At 42.0% G+C, this 22,817-nt stretch overlaps 1 protein-coding gene across 1 annotated transcript in view; it reads right to left on the reverse strand.

Moving 5' to 3' along the window:
* LOC139375716 (RNA binding protein fox-1 homolog 3-like) overlaps nucleotides 1-22,817 on the reverse strand; it is a 677,315-nt gene that overhangs the window by 402,123 nt on the left and 252,375 nt on the right. The window contains exon 3 of the mRNA XM_071117526.1: nucleotides 21,120-21,182. Within this exon, the coding sequence (XP_070973627.1) occupies nucleotides 21,120-21,141 (22 nt within the window). The 5' untranslated portion in view covers nucleotides 21,142-21,182. The remainder of the gene's footprint in view (nucleotides 1-21,119; nucleotides 21,183-22,817) is intronic.

Below are 22,817 nucleotides of genomic sequence, written 5' to 3' on the forward strand. Positions count from 1 at the left end.
TAAAAGGCCACTTTAAAATGTGCAGTGTTGTCACACGACGCAATGCCACAGATATCTCAAGATTTGAGGGAGTGTGCAATTGTTGTCGAGGGATATTTCTGTCTGTAATGAAACCCTTTTGTGGGGCAAAACTCATTCTGGTTGGCCTGGCTGCCAAGTGGGTGGCACACCATGTCACGACTTCCCCTGCCTGTTGGGGCGGCGCTCGGAGGTCGTCGTCGCCGGTCTACTAGCTGCCACCGATCATTTTTCCTTTTCTTTTGGTTACGTCTGTTTTGTGTTTCACCTGGTTTCATTTGGGTTAATCAGGGGGGGGTACTTATCTCAACATTTCCTTTGGGTTTTTGTGCGGGATTGTTTTCGTTCGACTGTCAGTTAGTTTTGGGTTGCATTTTCTTTAGTTCATTTGTAACAGGTGGTTTTTCCCTGGACTGTGTCTGAGTGGGGTTTTGTGGCTACTGTTGTAGTCCTGTATCCTGCTATTTTTGAGTTTGTATAATAAAACACGACCTTTCCTTCGAAACTTGTTTCTCCTGCGCCTGACTCCACACCCACCTCTCCTTGGGGAGATCTGACACACCAATGGCTCCACCCCTGCACAGTCATGTGAAATCCATAAATTAGGAACTAATGAATTTATTGAAATTGACTGATTTCCTTATATGAACTGTAACTCAGCTTGCATGTTGCATTTATATTTTTGTTTAGTATAATATAATGCTGTGTTTAAGCCCCCTGCAGGGAAATATTGTCAATTTGTGTGTGCAATGCCAACTCTGCAATATACTGACTACAACCAGTTCTGTAATAGGACATTACTCCTTTGCCCGACACGCTAAAAGCATCCTCACGCGACATCCCTCTTTTATGCTCAACACACTCTCCTATATTTCCATCCCTGTGGCCTTCATTTTGTAATTGTTATAGGAACTGTGTGAATATTACGGGACACTGGACATCGCCTTATTAACACCACTATGATTAGAGGAGACTGGATATCACCTTACTAACAGGAGGAGACTGGACATCACCTTATTAACACCACTCTGATTAGAGGAGAATGGACATCACCTTATTAACACCACTCTGATTAGAGGAGACTGGACATCACCTTACTAACACCACTCTGATTAGAGGAGACTGGACATCACCTTACTAACACCACTCTGATTAGAGGAGACTGGACATCACCTTACTAACACCACTCTGTTTAGAGGAGACTGGACATCACCTTACTAACACCACTCTGATTAGAGGAGACTGGACATCACCTTACTAACACCACTCTGATTAGAGGAGACTGGACATCACCTTACTAACACCACTCTGATTAAAGGAGACTGGACATCACCTTACTAACACCACTCTGATTAGAGGAGACTGGACATCACCTTACTAACACCACTCTGTTTAGAGGAGACTGGACATCACCTTACTAACACCACTCTGATTAGAGGAGACTGGACATCACCTTACTAACACCACTCTGATTAGAGGAGACTGGACATCACCTTACTAACACCACTCTGATTAAAGGAGACTGGACATCACCTCACTAACACCACTCTGATTAGAGGAGACTGGACATCACCTTACTAACACCACTCTGTGTAGAGGAGACTGGACATCACCTTACTGACACCACTCTGTTTAGAGGAGACTGGACATCACCTTACTAACACCACTCTGATTAGAGGAGACTGGACATCACCTTACTAACACCACTCTGATTAAAGGAGACTGGACATCACCTTACTAACACCACTCTGATTAGAGGAGACTGAACATAACCTTACTAACACCACTCTGTGTAGAGGAGACTGGACATCACACATGAGTGTGAGTGTGAGTGTGAGTGTGTGTGTGTGTGTGTGTGTGTGTGTGTGTGTGTGTGTGTGTGTGTGTGTGTGTGTCTATGCGTGTTGTTTATTGTTTATGAGTGTTAATAATGCAGCAGTCCTAACAACCAGTTCAGCATAGCTATAGTTATGCTATAGTAGATATTATCATTAAGACTCGATGTTAATTATTAACAAGCTGAAAACAAACCTCTTAGGGCCTTAGGAACATTAACAAAACAGCAGTCGAGAGCTGGACCAATCGGCACAGAACAATCGGGAGTTACCGGGGCAGTTTGAATTAATTTGTACATTTGAATACCAATCAACACTCAATATTAATTTTGGAAAAACATCTTAATTGGATGCAGCAATAGATAGTGTTAGTTGATGATCCTTTTAAATCTAACTGGAGATGTTTTTTTAGTTAAACACCACATCCATCAATGGTGTTATGATGTTACTGTACTTGTTGTACATATTTTAATCCCTTTGTTCATCTAGCCAAGATCACTTTCTGAGTCAAGATCACTTTCTGAGTCAAGATTACTTTCTGAGTCAAGATCACTTTCTGAGTCAAGATCACTTTCTGAGTCAAGATCACTTTCTGAGTCAAGATCACTTTCTGAGTCAAGATTACTTTCTGAGTCAAGATCACTTTCTGAGTCAAGATCACTTTCTGAGTCAAGATCACTTTCTGAGTCAAGATCACTTTCTGAGTCAAGATTACTTTCTGAGTCAAGATTACTTTCTGAGTCAAGATTACTTTCTGAGTCAAGATTACTTTCTGAGTTAGATTACTTTCTGAGTCAAGATCACTTTCTGAGTCAAGATCACTTTCTGAGTCAAGATTACTTTCTGAGTCAAGATCACTTTCTGAGTCAAGATCACTTTCTGAGTCAAGATCACTTTCTGAGTCAAGATTACTTTCTGAGTCAAGATCACTTTCTGAGTCAAGATCACTTTCTGAGTCAAGATCACTTTCTGAGTCAAGATCACTTTCTGAGTCAAGATTACTTTCTGAGTCGAATCAAAATGAGTCAAAATATCTGAGTCGAAATGCAAGCCAAGATCTACCGCTCATATTTTTTTTATTAAAACGACTTAAAAAAAATAAGCCTCTGCAACATTAACCAATTAAAAACAGTTCTGTAGCAATGAGGTTTGTGCAGCAGGGTATATGCCCAATACATTATCACTGCATATTGGCTATGCTTGAATTACCCTGCCAATGTTGTTCTTCTCATACCATTTTGAAATTATATATATTTTTAAATTGTTATATGATCACACTGGTAATAGATAATGTGTTGTATTACTTGTGAGGCCCAGCTGAGTGAACATAATAATTTGTTTTTTTACTGGACTGATGGTCTGTCTAAGGGAGGGAGGGAGGGGGCAGCGGTGAGGTTGCCTCTCACCTGACTCACCGTCCCTCCGCTCTCCCTCCGCTGTGAAAAGTGGACACCGTCCCTCCGATCTCCCTACGCTGTTAAAAGGGGACACCGACCCTCTGCTCTCCCTCCGCTGTGAAAAGGGGACACCGACCCTCTGCTCTCCCTCCGCTGTGAAAAGGGGACACCGTCCCTCCGCTCTCCCTACGCTGTGAAAAGGGGACACCGTCCCTCCGCTCTCCCTACGCTGTGAAAAGGGGACACCGTCCCTCCGCTCTCCCTCCGCTGTGAAAAGGGGACACCGACCCTCTGCTCTCCCTCCGCTGTGAAAAGGGGACACCGAACCCTCCGCTCTCCCTACGCTGTGAAAAGGGGACACCGAACCCTCCGCTCTCCCTACGCTGTGAAACGGGGACTCAGTCTTCCAGCTGAAGGGCGAAACTCAAGTCGCTCTGCATTATATCTGCCTTGATGCACCAATTCACGTTATTACTGATGTGACCAAAGAAAGTAAATAAAATCCTCGATGTTAAAAAAAGACAAGCTGCTAATAATAAGAACACAAGCTTATCAGAACACTTTGCTCTACTCAGGAATAGCATCTGCAGTACTGGTTGTTGTGCATTTTATGGCTTATAAAAGTGTCGACAGTGCTGTTTAACAACTTCAATATAAACATAGTCATAAAAACAGCAGCTCCTGGTAGAGTCTCTCTCTAGTCATGGTTTTAAAAAATTTCGAATTCTCACAGTATCCACATTTCTGTGCTTTGGAGGTTTCTATTTACAGTCTATGGCTCAAGGAACCTGTTGCTGACACAGTGATCTGAGCTATCGGATTGGTCAAGCGGAAGACATCTTGGTCCACTTGATTTGCTCTCTGGGTCTGCCGGTTAGGCAGAATTCTACCTTCAGACACATGAAAAGGTTCAAAATGGGAACACTTTGCCTTCCCGGCGCTAGGGCTGCTGAATCAAGTGCACCTACTGCCAACAGCGCGAAACTAATACAAAAATCGGAACGCAAAGCTTTTGCATTGTTTCTTACAAAAATGTTTGGCGAAGGACTAGAAATGTCCTGGAGACCAATCGACCTGTTGGTGACCACTGCTCTGAAGTGATGTAGCCAACCGTATGTAGCCTACCGTATGTAGCCAACCGTATGTAGCCTACCGTATGTAGCCAACCGTATGTAGCCTACCGTATGTAGCCAACCGTATGTAGCCTACCGTATGTAGCCTACAGTATGTAGCCTACCGTATGTAGCCAACCGTATGTAGCCTACCCTATGTAGCCAACCGTATGTAGCCAACCGTATGTAGCCTACCGTATGTAGCCAACCGTATGTAGCCTACCGTATGTAGCCTACCGTATGTAGCCAACCGTATGTAGCCAACCGTATGTAGCCTACCGTATGTAGCCTACCGTATGTAGCCAACCGTATGTAGCCTACCGTACAATATGTTATGTAAGTGCAGCGCTAGCCAGTTTCCTGACATAAACACAACAGCTTTCCGATCTACTACACCAATGCTTGTATCTGATACTGGTGAGTTCATAGCGATCAGTAGAGTAAAACCACAAGTGAAACTACAATACATGCCGTATTGGGGTTAGCACACGCACACGCACACGCACACACACCTGTGTAGTTGTTTCTGTGTGATGCAATTCCACCAGCAGATGTACAGTACAGTATGCTCTCTCTCTCAGTGTGTCAACATGTACAGTACAGTATGCTCTCTCTCTCAGTGTGTCAACATGTACAGTACAGTATGCTCTCTCTCTCAGTGTGTCAACATGTACAGTACAGTATGCTCTCTCTCTCAGTGTGTCAACATGTACAGTACAGTATGCTCTCTCTCTCAGTGTGTCAACATGTACAGTACAGTATGCTCTCTCTCTCAGTGTGTCAACATGTACAGTACAGTATGCTCTCTCTCTCTCTCTCTGTGTCAACATGTACAGTACAGTATGCTCTCTCTCTCTCAGTGTGTCAACATGTACAGTACAATATTCTCTCTCGCTGTGTGTCAACATGTACAGTACAGCATGCTCTCTCTCTCAGTGTGTCAACATGTACAGTACAGTATGCTCTCTCTCTCAGTGTGTCAACATGTACAGTACAGTATGCTCTCTCTCTCAGTGTGTCAACATGTACAGTACAGTATGCTCTCTCTCTCAGTGTGTCAACATGTACAGTACAGTATGCTCTCTCTCTCAGTGTGTCAACATGTACAGTACAGTATGCTCTCTCTCTCAGTGTGTCAACATGTACAGTACAGTATGCTCTCTCTCTCAGTGTGTCAACATGTACAGTACAGTATGCTCTCTCTCTCTCTCTCTGTGTCAACATGTACAGTACAGTATGCTCTCTCTCTCTCAGTGTGTCAACATGTACAGTACAATATTCTCTCTCGCTGTGTGTCAACATGTACAGTACAGCATGCTCTCTCTCTCAGTGTGTCAACATGTACAGTACAGTATGCTCTCTCTCTCAGTGTGTCAACATGTACAGTACAGTATGCTCTCTCTCTCAGTGTGTCAACATGTACAGTACAGTATGCTCTCTCTCTCAGTGTGTCAACATGTACAGTACAGTATGCTCTCTCTCTCAGTGTGTCAACATGTACAGTACAGTATGCTCTCTCTCTCAGTGTGTCAACATGTACAGTACAGTATGCTCTCTCTCTCAGTGTGTCAACATGTACAGTACAGTATGCTCTCTCTCTCTCTCTCTGTGTCAACATGTACAGTACAGTATGCTCTCTCTCTCTCAGTGTGTCAACATGTACAGTACAATATTCTCTCTCGCTGTGTGTCAACATGTACAGTACAGTATGCTCTCTCTCTCAGTGTGTCAACATGTACAGTACAGTATGCTCTCTCTCTCAGTGTGTCAACATGTACAGTACAGTATGCTCTCTCTCTCAGTGTGTCAACATGTACAGTACAGTATGCTGTCTCTCTCTCAGTGTGTCAACATGTACAGTACAGTATGCTGTCTCTCTCTCAGTGTGTCAACATGTACAGTACAGTATGCTGTCTCTCTCTCAGTGTGTCAACATGTACAGTACAGTATGCTCTCTCTCTCAGTGTGTCAACATGTACAGTACAGTATGCTCTCTCTCTCAGTGTGTCAACATGTACAGTACAGTATGCTCTCTGTGCTTCAAACAACTCCCAACTCTTATCCAACAAGATCTACTTTGTGGGGGGAGGCTTGACTAGCGCTGATACTGTGATGCCGGCCATTGATTTGGCCTGAGGGGGTGGGGGCTTGACTAGCGCTGATACATACTCAATCAGAAACTGGGTTAATTAGAGAGGAGCAGCGGAGGAGATCTCTGATGCGTGAGAATTGAGGAGGAAAGAAGAGTTTGTGTGTGTGTGTGTGTGTGTGTGTGTGTGTGTGTGTGTGTGTGTGTGTGTGTGTGTGTGTGTGTGTGTGTGTGTGTGTGTGTGTGTGTGCGTGTGTGTGTTTTAAGGTTTAGTGTGATGGAGTAGAATAGAGTCAGGTCACTGCTCCAGGATCGAGCCACATGGCTGTTTCGCTGGCATCAGTCAAGAGATACAGTGCCTTGCGAAAGTATTCGGCCCCCTTGAACTTTGCGACCTTTTGCCACATTTCAGGCTTCAAACATAAAGATATAAAACTGTATTTTTTTGTGAAGAATCAACAACAAGTGGGACACAATCATGAAGTGGAACGACATTTATTGGATATTTCAAACTTTTTTAACAAATCAAAAACTGAAAAATTGGGCGTGCAAAATTATTCAGCCCCCTTAAGTTAATACTTTGTAGCGCCACCTTTTGCTGCGATTACAGCTGTAAGTCGCTTGGGGTATGTCTCTATCAGTTTTGCACATCGAGAGACTGAAATGTTTTCCCATTCCTCCTTGCAAAACAGCTCGAGCTCAGTGAGGTTGGATGGAGAGCATTTGTGAACAGCAGTTTTCAGTTCTTTCCACAGATTCTCGACCTGGATATGTTTATTTTTGAACCATTCCACTGTAGATTTTGCTTTATGTTTTGGATCATTGTCTTGTTGGAAGACAAATCTCCGTCCCAGTCTCAGGTCTTTTGCAGACTCCATCAGGTTTTCTTACAGAATGGTCCTGTATTTGGCTCCATCCATCTTCCCATCAATTTTAACCATCTTCCCTGTCCCTGCTGAAGAAAAGCAGGCCCAAACCATGATGCTGCCACCACCATGTTTGACAGTGGGGATGGTGTGTTCAGCTGTGTTGCTTTTACGCCAAACATAACGTTTTGCATTGTTGCCAAAAAGTTCAATTTTGGTTTCATCTGACCAGAGCACCTTCTTCCACATGTTTGGTGTGTCTCCCAGGTGGCTTGTGGCAAACTTTAAACAACACTTTTTATGGATATCTTTAAGAAATGGCTTTCTTCTTGCCACTCTTCCATAAAGGCCAGATTTGTGCAATATACGACTGATTGTTGTCCTATGGACAGAGTCTCCCACCTCAGCTGTAGATCTCTGCAGTTCATCCAGAGTGATCATGGGCCTCTTGGCTGCATCTCTGATCAGTCTTCTCCTTGTATGAGCTGAAAGTTTAGAGGGACGGCCAGGTCTTGGTAGATTTGCAGTGGTCTGATACTCCTTCCATTTCAATATTATCGCTTGCACAGTGCTCCTTGGGATGTTTAAAGCTTGGGAAACCTTTTTGTATCCAAATCCGGCTTTAAACTTCTTCACAACAGTATCTCGGACCTGCCTGGTGTGTTCCTTGTTCTTCATGATGCTCTCTGCGCTTTTAACGGACCTCTGAGACTATCACAGTGCAGGTGCATTTATACGGAGACTTGATTACACACAGGTGGATTGTATTTATCATTTTAGTCATTTAGGTCAACATTGGATCATTCAGAGATCTTCACTGAACTTCTGGAGAGAGTTTGCTGCACTGAAAGTAAAGGGGCTGAATAATTTTGCACGCCCAATTTTTCAGTTTTTGATTTGTTAAAAAAGTTTGAAATATCCAATAAATGTCGTTCCACTTCATGATTGTGTCCCACTTGTTGTTGATTCTTCACAAAAAAATACAGTTTTATATCTTTATGTTTGAAGCCTGAAATGTGGCAAAAGGTCGCAAATTTCAAGGGGGCCGAATACTTTCGCAAGGCACTGTATGTGGAATGAACACTGCCTATACACAGTAAAGGGAGAGAGGGTCTGAAACATTTTACCAGCTATTGTTAAGACACCAAAATTCCCCACAGTAGGAAAAATAATAAATAAATCATGTCATCCTAGTCTGGTTATAGATATGAATTTCATTTATTTAGATTTTCTTAAAGGCAAGAAAGACTTTTAAATACCTCATTGTAGACCATGGACAGCTACACCGATTGACCTCCAGTGTTGAGTCAGTGGGCTGAGGAGTGGGTGGAAGGATAGAGGAGGGTCTAAATAGTGGAGGGATACAATACGGTGTATTCACTTTCACTGATATAAATGGGTTGTGATTGATCCGTTGTCAGGGCGATAAGATTGCCGTTGATGAAGGACTACGGTGGTGTCCCTGGGTGATGAACAGGGTCGCTCCTCACGACCGATCATTAGCACTTCTATTAGACTGGATACAATTGGAAACACAATGCCACACACACACACACGCACGCACTCACACACACACACACACACACACACACACACACACACACACACACACACACACACACACACACACACACACACACACACACACACACACACACACAGATAGGCATGCATGTACACATACATACAGATGTAGGATCTTAATTTGATCACTGTTTTGTTGCTTCAAATTTTCATGCAAAGCAGGAAATACAAACATGTAGTGTATTTGAGTTTTACAAAGGCTTCTAACGTTTGAAATTTCAACTGTGACATTACAGATTTGATTTGCCCTGACAAAAAAAATGTATCAACCCTACAAAAATGTCCATTAATTATAATCCACACAATCGTTCACATTTCCTGTTACTGCAGGATTATTCTGTAAAACCTTATTTGGATAGTCAATTCGTAGATGCTCTACAGAATATCTACAACATCTACAGCATATAACCCTAACAACCCTAGAACTAACCTTAACACTTACCCTATTCCTTATTCTAACCCTAAACCTTATTCTAACCCTGACCCTAAACCTTATTCTAACCCTAACCCTAAACCTTATTCTAACCCTAATCCTAAACCTCATTCTAACCCTAACCCTAACCCTTATTCTAACCCTAACCCTAAACCTTATTCTAACCCTAACCCTAAACCTTATTCTAACCCTAACCCTAAACCTTATTCTAACCCTAACCCTAAACCTTATTCTAACCCTAACCCTAAACCTTATTCTAACCCTGACCCTAAACCTTATTCTAACCCTGACCCTAAACCTTATTCTAACCCTGACCCTAAAACCTTATTCTAACCCTAACCCTAAACCTTATTCTAACCCTAACCCTAAGCCTTATTCTAACCCTGACCCTAAGCCTTATTCTAACCCTGACCCTAACTGTAACTCTTAACAAGCAGTTGCTTATGAAAATATAGTGTGATCATGTGTAGATCACTCAAATAAAGACAGATTATTTTGTTCACCATTTGTATTCTCGGTGCCAAAGTGTGCCATGTGAAAGCCTATTGTTATACGACAAAAGGAAAGCATGAATGAACCTCTTACAAAGACCTTACATTTACAATGTCAGAAAAGTAAATACCAAGTCAGTGAATCAAGCGTTTCCCTCCAAGCCCGTAGGGGAAGTGGTGCTGGCAGGCGACAGTGAGATTTGACTAATGTCCCACTCACTGAGAACAATCGAGACAAATGTCAGAGTAAATCAGAAATAGTTACACCATGCCCAAGATGACCCCAGGATGACCCCAGGGCTCTCTACTGTAAGATTCTTTATCAACCCCCACCCTCACCAGCCTTTCCCCATCTTCCTCATCTTCCTCCTTCCCTCCTTCTCTTTTCCTCTAAGTTATGGGTCTCTAACAACCCTCACCCTCTCCCACACCCTCCTCTCTTTCCTTCCCTCCTTCTCTCTCCCTGTCAGCTATGGGTCTCCACCAGCCCTCAGCCACAATCCCATCTCAATATCTCTCCCTCCCCCTCCCTCTCTCTCTCTCCCCCCCTCCCTCTCTCACTGTACAAACCCTCTCCCTCTCTCTCCCTCCCCTTCCCTCCCTCTCTCCCTGTACCAACCCTCTCCCTCTCTCTCCCTCCCCCTCCCTCTCTCCCTGTACCAACCCTCTCCCTCTCTCTCCCTCCCCCCTCCCTCTCTCCCTGTACCAACCCTCTCCCTCTCTCTCCCTCCCCCCTCCCTCTCTCCCTGTACCAGCCCTCTCCCTCTCTCTCCCTCCCCCCTTCCTCTCTCCCTGTACCAACTCTCTCCCTCTCTCTCCCTCCCGCTCCCTCCCTCTCTCCCTGTAAACACATGCAGCAGTTGTCGACCTACAGTATGCAGGAAAATAGCCATGTGTTTAATTTTAAATAATGTGCAATGAATGTGTGTTATCAATAATAGACTTGGCTGTAACTGCAGAAGTGTATACAGACATAGACAGATCAGCGGCAGGTTTGGGTAGGTTACTTTCTATATACAGTTGAAGTCGGAAGTTTACATACACCTTCGCCAAATACATTTAAACTCAGTTTTTCACAATTCCTGACATTTAATCCTAGTAAAAAAATCCCTGACTTAGTTCAGTTAGGATCACCACTTTATTTTAAGAATGTGAAATGTCAGAATAATAGTAGAGAGAATGATTTATTTCAGCTTTTATTTCTTTCATCACATTCCCAGTGCGTCAGAAGTTTAAATACACTCAATTAGTATTTGGTAGAGAAGTCTTTAAATTGTTTAACTTGGGTCAAACGTTTCAGGTAGCCTTCCACAAGCTTCCCACAATAAATTGGGTGAATTTTGGCTCAATCCTCCTGACCGAGCTGGTGTAACTGAGTCAGGTTTGTAGGCCTCCTTGCTCACACATGTTTTTTCAGTTCTTCCCACACATTTTCTATAGGATTGAGGTCAGGGCTTTGTGATGGCCACTCCAATAACTTGACTTTGTTGTCCTTAAGCCATTTTGCCACAACTTTGGAAGTATGCTTGGGGTCATTGTCCATTTGGAAGACCCATTTGCGACCAAGCTTTAACTTCCTGACTGATGTTTTGAGATGTTTCTTGAATATATCCACATTGTTTTCCATCCTCATGATGCCATCTGATTTGTGAAGGGCACCAGTCCCTCCTGCAGCAAAGCACCCCCATAACATGATGTTGAACATAACCCCAATAGTAAGAACTATAATTACTCTACTCTTTAATTTGTGATTTTGTTGTCATGGACGACTGATTGGGCTCATTGCTTCGAGTTGAAAAAAAAAAATACCGTAATGTGCTTTTTGCATGTGGAAATATGCTGCATTTGCAATAAACATATTGATAATGCTTTTGTTTGTGACACTTTGATATCTTGATCATTTGCAGCTGTTTTAGTCTATCAAAAGTGCTCGAGTTTGAGCATGTGTCCGCTAGGCCGATGGACTTAAATTTTTTCCTGCATAAATTAGATTGAACAATAAAAGCCCCACCTGTGATCTTCTTAAAGTAAAGTTTTGTTGACAGTATGGAGGACAATACCACAGGGGAGTTTAGAAGGGAGGAACTAGGGCTGTTACGTTGACCATATTACCGGCACACCAGCGGTCATGAGTTATGACGGCAGTCAAATTCCACCTGACCAGTTTGGTCACGGTAATTAGGCTTCTCCAAGCTCTGATGCTGCTGATGGTCATTAGTAGTCTACCAAACTTGCTAACTGTCTGGTACTCAGCACTCTATTGTCCCTCTAATCACTCTGACATCAATACAAATGCTTTCGAAAATCTAATCAAACGCTTAATGAGAGCCCATGAGCTCATGTTGCCCAATATTTCTATAGGCCATGCAATTGCGTGAGAAAACAGAGTTTGGATGGCCTCTATTAAAAAGAGGAGGCTCCCATCAGCTTTCTATAGGCTAGGCCTACTATATTTATTTCTCAACTTTCCTAATATTAAGCACATTGCTTCTCTTTACAACAGGAGTATAGCCTACCTGGCTGACATCAAAATGAACCACGGGAAAAGAGTCCTCCATTTGAAGTGTATAGATTGCATATACCCCCCCCCCCCCCCTCCCCATGTTTCGAGACAGGTGCATGATAATGGTCCATTCCAGAGTGTGTGAGTGGAGCGTGCCAATTTGAACGGAGCATGGAGAGAGATTGTCAGCCTTCTCTCCCTTCTCTCCCGCTCCAATTTCACTCCAGTAGCGCTCCAGTAGCTCTCACTTCATGAGCTCAGGGCATGCCCGGCCCATCATGCATTTGTGCTCTGTTTGTGTGCTGCTATAGCCCCTTGCTTTAGCTACTATCATGGAGTTCACTAAATATTTTCAGAAAGAAACTGATAAAACACACAGGTGCTAAATCAAGGTGACTTATAAAGATGAGGACCAAGAGCAAGAGAGGGAGTGTGGTGATGTAGTGTCCACAACTGAAGAATCACTGTGGAATCTGAACAGACACGTATCATGCTAAAAGAAAGGAACGAGGTGTGTAGATAACTAAGTGTCTCATTGTAGCAACAATTTTTATAAACTAAAAATCTCTTAAAAGTTTTGTTTATTTTTGTTTAATTATCTACACAATTCTGGCCCAATAGGTCTGGCATATTCCCACAATCAAGGAGCTTTCCATTTTGATTGGGTTATTTTGCCTAAATATATATATATATACATTGTATCTGTCTTGTACATGTGGTGTCCTCCTCTGACAGTTGTGTGCCTCTTTTTGTGAAGGCTGGAATTGTTTAGTTGACCTTCCTCTCCTGTAGCAGATCATGGACTGTGAATCCCTGGTCAGCCATGACCTCATCACCTGGACAGAGGTACTCCAGGAACCCAGAAATCGATGGTATATATATATACCTCCATATGCTGAGGAGATGAACACTAGACCACAAGGTGCAATGACCACCAGGTACTTGATAGTGTTCTGGGCTTAGTAATGGCTGAATGACTCCCCCTTTAATCCAGATTCTTGCTCTTTTGTAAAGCTGTTTCTGAGCAGTCAATAATGCAGGTTGTTCCTGGGTAGTGGTCCTTAAAAAACATTGTGGCATTGTAGCACGGATGGTCTCCCTTGGCAACAATGGAATGTACTCAGATTCTCTTCCATCGCGTCAATCCAATAACTATTCACTCGACTGACAATACTCTAGGAAACACCAAACCGTTCTGCTAAATACTGCTGCTGCAAGTTGAGCTTCAGCTTCATCAGTGTCATCAGGAGTTGGTCTGTCGGGTCTGACTGAAAGCTGACTTTGTAGGAGGGGTAGAAGATGTTCCGCCAGGGTAGAAAAGGCAGAAAGAGACAAGCCTGTATGCAGTCGACAGAGTGCTTCATTCCTCTGCAGGGTTTTGTAGGGAGAAGCTGCTGGGCACTGTGTCCCTGCCTCACATGTAGTTTTACATTATCTTTAGATCATCATGTAAAACTTTACATAATCACCTGAGCTGTAGTTGTGATCACCTGAGCTGTAGTTGTGATTACCTGAGCTGTAGTTGTGATTACCTGAGCTGTAGTTGTGATCACCTGAGCTGTAGTTGTGATCACCTGAGCTGTAGTTGTGATTACCTGAGCTGTAGTTGTGATCAACTGAGCTGTAGTTGTTATTACCTGAGCTGTAGTTGTGATCACCTGAGCTGTAGTTGTGATCACATGAGCTGTAGTTGTGATCACCTGAGCTGTAGTTGTAATTACCTGAGCTGTAGTTGTGATTTCCTGAGCTGTAGTTGTGATTACCTGAGCTGTAGTTGTGATCACCTGAGCTGTAGTTGTGATTACCTGAGCTGTAGTTGTGATCACCTGAGCTGTAGTTGTGATCACCTGAGCTGTAGTTGTGATCACCTGAGCTGTAGTTGTGATTACCTGAGCTGTAGTTGTGATCACCTGAGCTGTAGTTGTGATCACCTGAGCTGTAGTTGTGATTACCTGAGCTGTAGTTGTGATCACCTGAGCTGTAGTTGTGATTACCTGAGCTGTAGTTGTGATCACCTGAGCTGTAGTTGTGATTACCTGAGCTGTAGTTGTGATCACCTGAGCTGTAGTTGTGATTACCTGAGCTGTAGTTGTGATCACCTGAGCTGTAGTTGTGATCACTTCGAGACGGTTCTGCCCATTGGGTTCGGGCATCCTTCTCTGAAGCCATATTCATTCCTTCTATCTGTGTTGGCCAATCCTCATTTTCAATGTGGTGAACACTTGAGCCTTTTGTGTCATCTATTAAGAAATCAGTATGGCTTTGATAAACAAGTCAATGGACAATTAATAACAAAACACCATACTGCATGGATGATCCTAATAATATCTAATAATCACAATAGTTAAGTGTATATCAAATGGGTGTTATTATATTATTTATTGAGTTGTAGAGGAAATACATTGTGCTATTATGAGACTGTGCTTAGCTAGAAGAGCAAGATGGAGACTCGACATGAGAGCAGGCAAACTGCTAAAGCGTTTGTCTTACCTGTCACTGATGACTGCCTGACCAACACCTGACACCTGTTTCTTTTCAAGTGGAGTATCTTAGACAAGCCATTTTTATTTCACCTTTATTTCACCTTTATTTCACATTTATTTCACCTTTATTTAACATGTATTTAACATGTATTTCACCTTTATTTCACCTTTATTTAACCGGTATTTACCATTTATTTAACCTTTATTTCACCTTTATTTCACCTTTATTTAACCTTTATTTAACATGCATTTCACCTTTATTTCACCTTTATTTCACATTTATTTCACCTTTATTTAACATGTATTTAACATGTATTTCACCTTTATTTCACCTTTATTTAACCGGTATTTACCATTTTTTTAACCTTTATTTCACCTTTATTTCACATTTATTTCACCTTTATTTCACCTTTATTTAACTTGGTAAGTCAGTTAAGAACAAATTCTTATTTTCAATGACGGCCTACCCCGGCCAAACCCGGACAACACTGGGTCAAATTGTGCGCCACCCTTTGGGACTCCCAATCGGGGCCGGATGTGATACAGCCTTTGAATCGATCCAGGGTCTGTAGTGACGCCTCGCGCACTGAGACGCAGAGCATGCTATTCTGTTCTTCTGAAATAGGCTACATGTTTCTTTAGACATGTCTAAAATAAAAAAATAACAATTATTGTGATGGTGTAGACTATATTACATGGATTTATTTGTCCAATAGAAACTCTAGAAAATTTGCTTAATTTCAGTTTATGTCACAAAACAAGCAACTATAGTGGAGAGAATCATTGTACCATTTAAATCGCTGTGAAATATCTCAGACTGCTGCACAACTGCTGCCGTCCTTACCTCCGTTTAGTCAAGTTGGATAATCTTTGGATGTCGACAGCAGTCGCAACACTCCAAGACATAGCTTGGAATGTAGTCTACACAAACCTATTCCTTCTATTTTCCTGCATTACATTAAACACATTTGGTGTGTCACCATAGTGGTCTCTGACTTGTCCTTTTTGTAATCTGTTACATGAAGGGATCTTTTACTCCTCTTTTTCAACTGCACACAGACAGAGAATGGAGAGAGAGAGAGAGAAAGAGAGAAAGAAATTACATCTTGGGGATGTCATTCGAAAACATAATGTTAACTTTCACTTGGATGCGGATGACACACAGCTTTACATTTTAATGAAACATGGTGAAGCCCCAAAATTGCCCTCGCTAGAAGCCTGTGTTTCAGACATAAGGAAGTGGATGGCTGCAAACTTTCGACTTTTAAACTCAGACAAAAACAGAGATGCTAGTTCTAGGTCCCATGAAACAAAGAGATCTTCTGTTGAATCTGACAATTAATCTTAATGGTTGTACAGTTGTCTCAAATAAAACTGTGAAGGACCTCGGCGTTACTCTGGACCCTGATCTCTCTTTTGACGAACATATCAAGACTGTTTCAAGGACAGCTTTTTTCCATCTATGTAACATTGCAAAAATCAGAAACTTTCTGTCCAAAATGATGCAGAAAAATTAATCCATGCTTTTGTCACTTCTAGGTTAGACTACTGCAATGCTCTACTTTCCGGCTACCCGGATAAAGCACTAAATAAACTTCAGTTAGTGCTAAATACGGCTGCTAGAATCCTGACTAGAACCAAAATATTTGATCATATTACACCAGTGCTAGTCTCCCTACACTGGCTTCCAGTCAAGGCAGAGGCTGATTTCAAGGTTTTACTGCTAACCTACAAAGCATTACATAGGCTTGCTCCTACCTATCTCTCTGATTTGGTCCTGCCGTACATACCTACACGTACGCTATGGTCACAAGACGCAGGCCTCATTATTGTCCCTAGAATTTCTAAGCAAACAGCTGGAGGCAGGGCTTTCTCCTATAGAGCTCCATTTTTATGGAATGGTCTGCCTACCCATGTGAGAGACACAAACTCGGTCTCAACCTTTAAGTCTTTACTGAAGACTCATCTCTTCAGTAGGTCCTATAATTGAGTGTAGTCTGGCCCAAGAGTGGGAAGGTGAATTGAAAGGCTCTGGAGCAACGAACCGCCCTTGCTGTCTCTGCCTAGCCGGTTCCCCTCTTTCCACTGGGATTCTCTGCCTCTAACCCTATTACAGGGGCTTAGTCACTGGCTTACTGGTGCTCTTTCATGCCGTCCCTAGGAAGGGTGCGTCACTTGAGTGGTTGAGTCACTTGAGTGGTTGAGTCATTGATGTGATCTTCCTGTCTGGGTTGGCCCCCTCTTTCTCTCTTTCTTTCTCTCTCTTGGAGGACCTGAGCCCTAGGACCATGCCTCAGGACTACCTGGCATGATGACTCCTTGCTGTCCCCAGTCCACCTGGCCGTGCTGCTGCTCCAGTTTAAACTGTTCTGCCTGCAGCTATGGATCTCTGACCTGTTCACCAGACGTGCTACCTGTCCCAGACCTATTATTTGACCATGCTGGTCATTTATGAACATTTGAACATCTTGGCCATGCTCTGTAATAATCTCCACCCGGCACAGCCAGAAGAGGACTGGCCACACCTCATAGACTGGTTCCTCTCTATGTTTCTTCCTAGGTTTTGGCCTTTCTACGGCGTTTTTCCTAGCCAACGTGCTTCAACACCTGCATTGCTTGCTGTTTGGGGTTTTAGGCTGGTTTTCTGTACAGAACGTTGAGATATCAGCTGATGTACGAAGGGCTATATAAATAAATTTGATTTGAAAGAAAGAGAGAGAAAGAGAGAGAGAGAGAGAGAGAGAGAGAGAGAGAGAGAGAGAGAGAGAGAGAGAGAGAGAGAGATATCTTCTGCACAGATTCTGACAGATCTGGGCCCTGACAGTGAACCTCAGTAAGACCGAAATAATGGTGCTCCAAAAAAGGTCCAGACGCCAGGACCACAAATACAAATTCCATCTAGATACCGTTGCCTTAGAGCACACAAAAAACGATACATAACTTGGCCTAAACATCAGCACCACAGGTAACTTCCACAAAGATGTGAACGATCTGAGAGACAAGGCAAGAAGAACATTCTATGCCATCAAAAGGAACATAGAATTTGACACACCAATTAGGATATGGCTAAAAATAATTGAATCAGTTATAGAACCCATTGCCCTTCATGGTTGTGAGGTCTGGGGTCCGCTCACCAACCAAGATTTCACAAAATGGGACAAACACCAAATTGAGACTGCGTGCAGAACTCTGCAAAAATATCCTCAGTGTACAACGTAGAACATCAAATGATGCATGCAGAGCAGAATTAGGCCGATACCCACTTATTATCAAAATCCAGAAAAGAGCCGTTAAAATCTACAACCACCTAAAAGGAAGCAAGTCACAAACCTTCCATAACAAAGCCATCACCTACAGAGAGATGAACCTGGAGATGAGTCCCCTAAGCAAGCTGGTCCTGGGGCTCTGTTCCTAAACACAAACACACCCCACAGAGCCACAGGACAGCAACACAATTAGACCCAACCAAATCATGAGAAAACAAAAAGATAATTACTTGACACATGGAAAGAATTAACAACAAAAAAACAGGGCAGACTAGAATGCTATTTGGCCCTAAACAGAGAACACACAGTGGCAGAATACCTGACCACCGTGACTGACCCAAACTTAAGGGAAGATTTGACTATGTACAGACTCAGTGAGTATAGTCTTGCTTTTTTTTTGCCGTAGGCAAACCTGGCTCTCAGGAGAAGACAGGCTACATGCACACTGCCCACAAAATGAGCTGGAAACTGAGCTGCACTTCTTAACCTCAAAACCAAACACAATATTGATAAACTCCCATATCTACTGGGTGAAATTCCACGGTGTGCCGTCACAGCAGCAGTATTTATGACCTGTTGCCACAAGAAAAGGTCAACCAGTGAAGAACAAACACCACTGTAAATACAACCCATATTTATGTTTATTTATTTTCCCTTTTGTACTTTAACCATTTGTACATCGTTACAACACTGTATATATACATAATATGACATTTGTAATGTCTTTATTCTTTTGTATCTTCTGCATGTGTTAATTATATAATATGACATTTGTAATGTCTTTATTCTTTTGTATCTTCTGTATTTGTTAATTATATAATATGACTTTGGTAATGTTTATTGTTTATTGTTTTAAACTTCTGTATGTGTAATGTTTACTGTTTATTTTTATTGCTTATTTCACTTTTGTATATTATCTACCTCACTTGCTTTGGCAGCGTTAACATATGTTCCCCATGCCAATAAAGCCCATTGAATTGAGAGAGAGAGAGAGAGAGAGAGAGAGAGAGAGAGAGAGAGAGAGAGAGAGAGAGAGAGAGAGAGAGAGAGAGAGAGAGAGAGAGAGAGAGAGAGAGAGAGAGAGAGAGGCTCCGTGAACACAGCCTTGCCATTGAGAAGGGTAGACACAGGAAAACCTGGCTCCCTGTAAAGGCTGTGCAACCACTGCACAACAGCAGAACCTGAGACAGAGCTGCATTTACTGACAAAATGTAAAAAAAATATAAAACAATTAGAGTGTCAATTCCCCAAATTTGAAACCCTTATTCAAGGTTTCAAAGACTTCTCTGATGAGAATTGGCTGAGAATAGGCTGCGTCCTCCCCCACGCAGAGAGATGTGGGTTGGCAGCGCACAACATTGCTGCCTGTCATAAGATGAGGGACAGTGTCTGACAGAACAATCAACCTGCACATGTTCTCTACTGTATGCTTATTGTTATTGTCCAATGTATGGTTATTTTGACCCTTGGATATTGTTGTTAATGTTGTCCCGTTACCCAATTTTGATTCTTAATTATTTTAACAATGTAAATATCCAAAATAAGCTTTTGGCAATATGTTACGTCATGCCAATAAAGCAAATCGAATTGAATTGAGAGAGAGAATTTGAGAGAGAGAGAGGGAGAGAAATTTTTTAGAGAGATTTCGAGAGAGAGGGAGAGAATTCGAGAGAGAGAATTTGAGAGAGAATTCGAGAGAGAGGGAGAGATTTCGAGAGAGAGAATTTGAGAGAGAGGGAGAGAATTCGAGAGAGAGAATTTGAGAGAGAATTCGAGAGAGAGGGAGAGATTTCAAGAGAGAGAGAGAGAGAATTCGAGAGAGAGAACTCAAGAGAGAGAATTCGACAGAGAGAGAGAATTCAAGAGAGAGAATTCGAGCGAGCGATCGAGATATAAAAAGAGAGAGAAAAAGAGAGAGAAAAAGAGAGAGAAAGAGAGAGAGAAAGAGAAAGAGAGAGAAAGAGAAACAGAGAGAGGAGGCGAGCGAACGATCGATCGAGATATAAAAACAGAGAGAAAGAGAGAAAGAGAAAGAGAAAGAGAGAGAAAGAGAGAGAGAGAAAGAGAAAGAGAGAGAGAGAAAGTGAGAGAGAGAAAGAGAAAGAGAGAGAGGAGGCGAGCGAACGATCGATCGAGATATAAAGACAGAGAGAAAAAGAATGAGAGAGAAAGAGAGAAAGAGAGAGAGAGAGGTGGTGAGCGAGCGATCAAGATATAAAAAGAGAGAGAAAGAGAAAGAGAGAGAGAGAGGTGGCGAGCGAGCAATCGAGATATAAAGACAGAGAGGGAGTGGTTTGTCACTCAGCAGGCTGAATTAAAGAGGCTTGTTGTGGCTTTTAATATCCATTCATTGGGTGGACTGCTGACAGTGTGAGAGTGGTGCTCAGCTCAGCTAGCCCAGTCAGGCTAGGATTTATAGCTGGCTCTAATGGGCATGCCCAGAACCAATGGACTGCAGTCAGCACATTACCTCTCTCTAGCACTTCCACCCACCACACACACAGAGGAACACACACAGAGGAACACACACACAGAGGAACACACACACAGAGGAACACACACACAGAGGAACACACACACAGAGGAACACACACACAGTGGAACACACACACAGAGGAACACACGCACAGTGGAACACACACACAGAGGAACACACACACAATGGAACACACACAGAGGAACACACACACAGAGGAACACACACAGAGGAACACACACACAGAGGAACACACACACAGTGAAACACACACACAGTGGAACACACACACAGAGGAACACACACAGGGAGGAACACACACACAGAGGAACACACACACAGAGGAACACACACACAGAGGAACACACACACACAGAGGAACACACACACAGGGAGGTAGAGACACTCATAGGAATACACACACACACAATCAAACACAGGAGCTTACACAAGGTTTTACGTGAGGATGCAGGCAGACATGAACAACAACTTTGTTGCTCACATGGCTGTGAGGACATACACTTCTGCGAACACACACACACACACACACACACACACTCACTGACCTGCCCAGCTGGGGGTATCCATGTACAGCTGACAGCTGACAGTGAGGGGACTGATGTGGTGCCCTGAAGGAGAAACAAACATTACAACAACATTAGTACAAACATTACAACAACACTACTACAAACATTACAACAAACATTACCACAACATTAGAACAAACATTACAACAACATTACAACAACATTAAAACAAACATTACAACAACATTAAAACAAACATTACAACAACATTAAAACAAACATTACAACAATATTAATACAAACATTACAACAACATTACAACAACATTAAAACAAACATTACAACAACATTAGAACAAACATTACAACAACATTAGAACAAACATTAAACAACATTAGAACAAATATTACAACAACATTAAAACAAACATTACAACAATATTAATACAAACATTACAACAACATTACAACAACATTAAAACAAACATTACAACAACATTAAAACAAACATTACAACAACATTAAAACAAACATTACAACAACATTAAAACAAACATTACAAAAACATTAGAACGAACATTACAACAACATTAAAACAAACATTACAACAACATTAAAACAAACATTACAACAACATTCTAACAAATATTACAACAACATTAAAACAAACATTACAACAACATTAGAACAAACATTACAACAACATTAAAACAAACATTACAACAACATTAAACAAACATTACAACAACTTTAGAACAAACATTAGTACAAACATTAAAACATCATTAGTACAAACATGACATTATTAGTACAAACATGTGTTAATACTTATGGGCACAGTTTATATATTTTTATTTTATTTTTTTTATTTTACCTTTATTTAGCCAGGCAAGTCAGTTAAGAACAAATTCTTATTTTCAATGACGGCCTGGGAACAGTGGGTTAACTGCCTGTTCAGGGGCAGAACGACAGATTTGTACCTTGTCAGCTCGGGGGTTTGAACTCGCAACCTTCCGGTTACTAGTCCAACGCTCTAACCACTAGGCTAATATATATGAAAACAGTGAAATAGCTAACTACTACAGCCTCTAGTAGATCATTAGAGTCTGAAATATGACTGGAACTATGTCCACTGTGAGATAAAACCTCTCTACTACACACAGCTGTATCCTCAAGCCAGAGTGAGGGAACCACAGGCACACAACCACAGGAGTCCAGATCCCTACACTCTTTGAAATCAAGTTATCTACCTAGAACCTTCTATGAAGGGTTCTACCAAGAACCATTTAATTATCTAAAGGTTCTTCCTAGAACCGTTTGTCAGGTGTAAAGTCATTATTTAAAAATACTTTGCATTACTACTTAAGTAGTTATTCATGGTATCTGTACTTTACTTCACTATTTCTAGTATTTCTATTTATTTTACTTCTCCTTTACTAAATTCCTAAAGAAAATAACGTACTTTGTACTCCATACGTTTTCCCTGTCACCCAAAAGTACTCGTTACATTTTGAATGCTTAGCAAGACAGAAAAATGGTCTAATTCACACGCTTATCAAGAGAAGATCCCTGGTCATCCCTGGCAGACTCACTAAACACACGTTGTTTGTTTGTAAATGATGTCTGAGTGTTGAAGTGTGCCACTGGCTATTCACCACATTGTTAGGCAATAACTCTGCCCTCAAAGAAAGGTCTTATGATATATGTAATTATTGTCATAAATAATTACATTTTAAGG

This window comes from Oncorhynchus clarkii, chromosome 20, assembly GCF_045791955.1.
Source record: "Oncorhynchus clarkii lewisi isolate Uvic-CL-2024 chromosome 20, UVic_Ocla_1.0, whole genome shotgun sequence".
NCBI lineage: Eukaryota > Metazoa > Chordata > Actinopteri > Salmoniformes > Salmonidae > Oncorhynchus > Oncorhynchus clarkii.